Source organism: Microtus ochrogaster, chromosome 7, assembly GCF_000317375.1.
Source record: "Microtus ochrogaster isolate Prairie Vole_2 chromosome 7, MicOch1.0, whole genome shotgun sequence".
NCBI lineage: Eukaryota > Metazoa > Chordata > Mammalia > Rodentia > Cricetidae > Microtus > Microtus ochrogaster.
This window is the reverse complement of record NC_022014.1, coordinates 45,177,985-45,182,650: the sequence shown is the minus strand read 5'-3', so window position 1 is coordinate 45,182,650 and position 4,666 is coordinate 45,177,985. Positions and strand designations below refer to the sequence as shown.

Sequence of the window (4,666 nt, the reverse complement as noted above, 5' to 3'; positions counted from 1 at the left end):
AAAAAAAAAAAAAGGCAAAACAAAACAAAAATACCCCAGCCGCTGATGGGCCACCCAGAGGCCCTTCACAGAACAGCCAGCTTGGTGCTTGTCTCTTGCTTTTCCCCAGGTGACCACTGTCAGTGTTGAAGCCAGAGTTGTCTGTGACACCAGGGATCTATCTCAGAGTGGTCTCCCTACCGTCAGCTGCGTGCTGCCCAGCTTAAAGAGGCTGTGAGCTTTGATCCCCCCAAAAGTTAAATTATAGATTTTAGAAAGGTAGTCTCTTTGGGAACCCCAAAGAAGTAGTCCCCCTCAAACCGATTTTGTGGACTCTAGAGAATAACCTTCCCCTGATCAGAAATACCACACTCTGAAAGTAAGCAAGGCCGAGTCTTCGGGGGATAGACAAAAACAGGAGGAAGGGGAACAAAACCAGGAGGCCTGAGGATTTGGAGGAAGCCCTTGAGACAGGGGCGTGCGACAGAAGTCAGGGAAGGCACTGAAGCATTTGGGGGGAGCCCAGGAGAGAGGCGTGCAACAGAAGTCAGGGAAGGCTTGTTTTCAAGCACACGTAAGTGTGGGGCAGACTGAGGAAGAGCAAAACCAGCGTGGGGTAGGGGTGGGAGCGGGGGAGGGGGGCACACAGTGGTCTAGAGGCGGGCCTACAATGAGTAGCCCTAGCCTTGGAGCCATGGAGGCAGGCTGACGGCCTTCCTCAGACTTTTCGCTTTCCTGCAGCAGGGCTGTGCACTTGGTCACACAACCACTTTCAGCTAAATTCCTAGAACTAGCCTCCACCCGGCCCACATATGACGTTCAGAATCAACCTCTGTGTCTCCACATGTGGATGGTGAGACACATATGAAGATCTGTCAAAAGCCAGATGCCCAGGGAATGGCAGAACCACAGCCAAAGCCAAAGGTTCTCACAGCCAGGCCTGGCACTCCCTTTAGGTCCAGTTCCTGGGAGCTGGTCCCTGCCCTGGGCTTTGCTAGGACAGGACAGTAGATTTGGCTCCTGGCTGGAAGAACTCAGAGAATCAATAAATACTTACATAGCTACTAAACAATGAGATATATATGCACACACACATATATAGATAATAGACATGTAGATCACACATGTGTGCATGTGAATGTTTACATATATACATACATGTACATTTGTCCTTCAGAAACATCCAGGAGTAATCTTGAATAAAATGAGATCATCCAGACAAAGTGTCCTCATGTAAATCAGGCCTGGGTGCTGGCCTGTGACCCTGACTACCCAGAGCTGCACTCCCGACCTCGCCCCCGTTCGGCACACGTGGGAAGCAGGCAGTAGGGAGACCACTGGTAAATCAAGGCTTTGGGGCTTTCATTCTCACTTGTGTGTTTCCATGAAAACAGGAACTGAAGAGCACAGAGCTATTGATATGGAGGTAGCCAGTCATGTGTTTGTCAGAGAAAATGCACTATCAGCTGTCACATCTGTCCCCTCCCACTACAGATGGAGGGGTTGGGGGGAGGCAGTGCGGGAGGCAGAAAGCGGAGCTAGATGCCCAAGCAGAGCCGGGATGGTCAGACTCCAGCCAGCAGGCAGTTCCAGACTAGGCTAAGGGGCACTGGGGTGGGGCAGAGTGAGCTGAGGATCCACACAGAGGGCCACCGTCCCAGCTGGCTGTTAGGTGACCAGGCTGAGAAAGAGGAGATCTAGTGGTACCGTAGGAAGTCTCTTAGACAAAGCGAAAGCCTTCTCAGCCTGTAATCTCCATATCTGTTTTTGAGAGTATTTGGTTTTTCAGAAATGCATGGGCCAAAGAAAGGGAGAGAGAGAGAGAAAGAGAGAGAGAGGAGGGAGGGAGAGGAGAGAGAAAGAGAGAGAGGAGAGAGAGAAGAGAGAGAGAGAGGAGAGAGAGAGAGAAAGGGAGGGAGAGAGAGAAAGAGAGAGGACAGAGAGAGGAGAGAGAGAAAGAGAGAGGAGAGAGGGGAGAGAGAGAGAGAGAGAGGAGAGAGAGAGAGAGAGAGAGAGAGAGAGAGAGAGAGAGAGAATTCTCAACAGACACAGTTGTGAGCCTCCTAGGTTATAGATACCGCCAAAGCCTGGGTATGGCTCTAGCACTCCTGCATCCTGACTTAGGAAGACACATCCACTCGTTCTATGACGCTTTCGAAGTCTAGTCAAACCCGAAACTGCAAACTACACTGGAGTAAGAGCCTCCACAGTGTCTGTCTAAAAGTCCCTCCTTTGGGCCTGCCAGTTTTCTGTCACCGAAGTTTCTCATTCAGACTTGTGGGAAACCCTCCTCTCCCACCTCCCACAGATGGCGAAGCAGACCCCATGGCTCTACTCACGTTTCTCGCTGTCAGGATGTCTGATACGTTCATTCTGTCGGTGCATGGCGTCTTGACACAGACAAGATGAAAAGATAAGCGTTAAATCCAAGCAGGACAGAGAAATCATCCATACTCCTCTCACTCCCCTACCCCAAGGAAACTCCCTGCTGCCTCGCAGTTGGAAGTAGCAGGATCTCCTGAAGTCTGGCTATGTCCTTAGTCCTGCCCCAGCCACCAGCCACTGGCTTCTCTATCAACTCGGTTCTACTAGCCTAGAACCACCGGCAGTATCACCTGATCGTCTGGGGAGATGGTGCCAGATAGATACTCACCCCTTTTTCTGTGACCTGGTTCAAAATGTGGATGCTCTCTTTCAAGGCTCTGCCGTTGCATCCGTGGGTAGAGTTCCCAGTACATGCTAGAAGGCAGAGCAAGATAGCAACTCCCTGGGGGCTGAGACCCATCAATAGATCTCCACTGTCAGTGATGGGCGACAATTAAGTTTATCAAGCGACGCTAACAATGCAATTCTGACAGAGATATCTCTATATATAGTGTTAAAATTGCTGAAACCAAGGGAAAATGAGTTTACGTTGGAAATTTTTGTTACACCAGATTGTCAGTTATTTTGGGCCAATCAGCACCTCTCTTCCAGGAGAAAAAATGCCTCAGAGAAAACAGGTAAATTTTCCTGTGAAATCAGACCAATTGGAAAACGAAACCCTTAAAAAAAATCTACAAAGTTTCAGCATAGGAAATTACACCATCCTCGGCCCTGTAGACTTATCTTATCAGCGTGGGGTTGCCACTGGCTTTGCTTTTGCACAGAAGGAAGAGGTCGCAGGTGTCCAAGCGTGCTGGTGCCGTCCTGGGGAAAAGACATAGTAATATCAAGAAAGTCTGGCGTGCGTGGCATCTGGGTTTGGCTGCTTCCTGCTATGGGGGCACCTTGGAAACTCTGGTGTCTTGGGAAGGCTGACTCTGGGTTCTTTGCTGATAGGGGGATGACAGAGGCAGAACTTCTGTTCTAGTCCAGCTGGTCTTAAAAGTTTCAGGTCTTTGGAGACAGACAGGTGACATCAAGTAGGGCCTTGTTTAGGACGAGCAGGACCATGAGGTCTTTACAAATACAGAGGTCCTGGGGAAGATTGACAGTTACCTCTCCCGAGGTAGAAGCTTAAGAAACGGTTGCTTTAAAAAAAAAATATTTTAAGGAGGTACAGAGATGGCTCAATGATTAAGAGCACTGACTGCTCTTCCAGAGGACCTGGGTTCAATTCCCAGCACCTACATGGCAGCTCACAAGCATCTATAACTTTAAATTAAAACAAAACTAAAAGCCAATGATTGTTAAAAATAAAAATGTTGGGTTGGAGAGATGGCTCAGAGGTTAAGAGAACTGACTGCTGTTCTGGAGGTCCTGAGTTCAATTCCCAGCAACCACATGATGGCTCACAACCATCTATAATGCGATCTGGTGCCCAGAACACTATATACATAATAAATAAATTTAAAAAAAATTTAAAAAAGGAAAAAAATAAAAAAAGTTTAAGAAATAAAAACAAAAATAAAAAATTTAAACAGGGGCTGGAGAGATGGCTCAGTGGTTAAGAGCATTGCCTGCTCTTCCAAAGGTCCTGAGTTCAATTCCCGGCAACCACATGGTGGCTCTCAACCATCTGTAATGAGGTCTGGTGCCCTCTTCTGGCCTGCAGACATACACACAGACAGAATATTGTATACATAATAAATAAATAAATAAATATTTAAAAAAAATTTAAACAGAGAGACACCCTGTCTCAAAAAAGAAAGTTTTACAGATTAAGCATTTATTTTGTGTGTGTACGTATCTGTGCATCCTATACAGCGTGAGTGTGCAGGTCAGAGGGTGGCCTGGGGGGGGGGGCAGTCAGTTCTTTCCTTCCACTATGCAGGGTCCTGGGAAGTGAATTCCGGTTTGCTGGCTTGGCGGCAGGCGCCTTTCCCTACTAAGCCATCTCACTGGCCTGAGAATGGCTGGCTGCTTTTCAGGGAACTTAAACATGTCCCAGCTAATCAGAAAACAGCCAGCCGAGTCTCCCCACTTCCCCAGCTGTCTTAATCTAATGAGTCTGGGCCCTGGTGAGGGGCCCATGGCCCCACACCAGCAGTAAACACACTGACCCTGCAGTGTGCCTACAAGTGAAGGTCTCTTTGCTGTCGCGACCGCCTCGTCCAGCAAGGATGACAGAACACCGGAGCTCTTCTTGCAGCAGTTTTGTTCAGGACCTTTTTAGCAATGCGTTCTCTCTCTCTCTCTCTCTCTCTCTCTCTCTCTCTCTCTCTCTCTCTCTCCCTGGGCAAGCCTCTCCCAGCCCTTAAAAAGG

At 48.5% G+C, this 4,666-nt stretch overlaps 1 protein-coding gene across 1 annotated transcript in view; it reads right to left on the bottom strand.

Annotated features, from left to right (window-relative positions):
- The window catches only part of Il4 (interleukin 4), a 6,763-nt gene extending 3,999 nt beyond the window's left edge, over positions 1 to 2,764 (bottom strand). Inside the window, exons 1-2 of the mRNA XM_005350304.1 lie at positions 2,633 to 2,764; positions 2,319 to 2,369 (exon numbers count right to left, since the gene is read on the bottom strand). Coding sequence (XP_005350361.1) covers positions 2,319 to 2,369; positions 2,633 to 2,764 — 183 coding nt within the window. The remainder of the gene's footprint in view (positions 1 to 2,318; positions 2,370 to 2,632) is intronic.
- Positions 2,765 to 4,666: the final 1,902 nt, after the last annotated feature.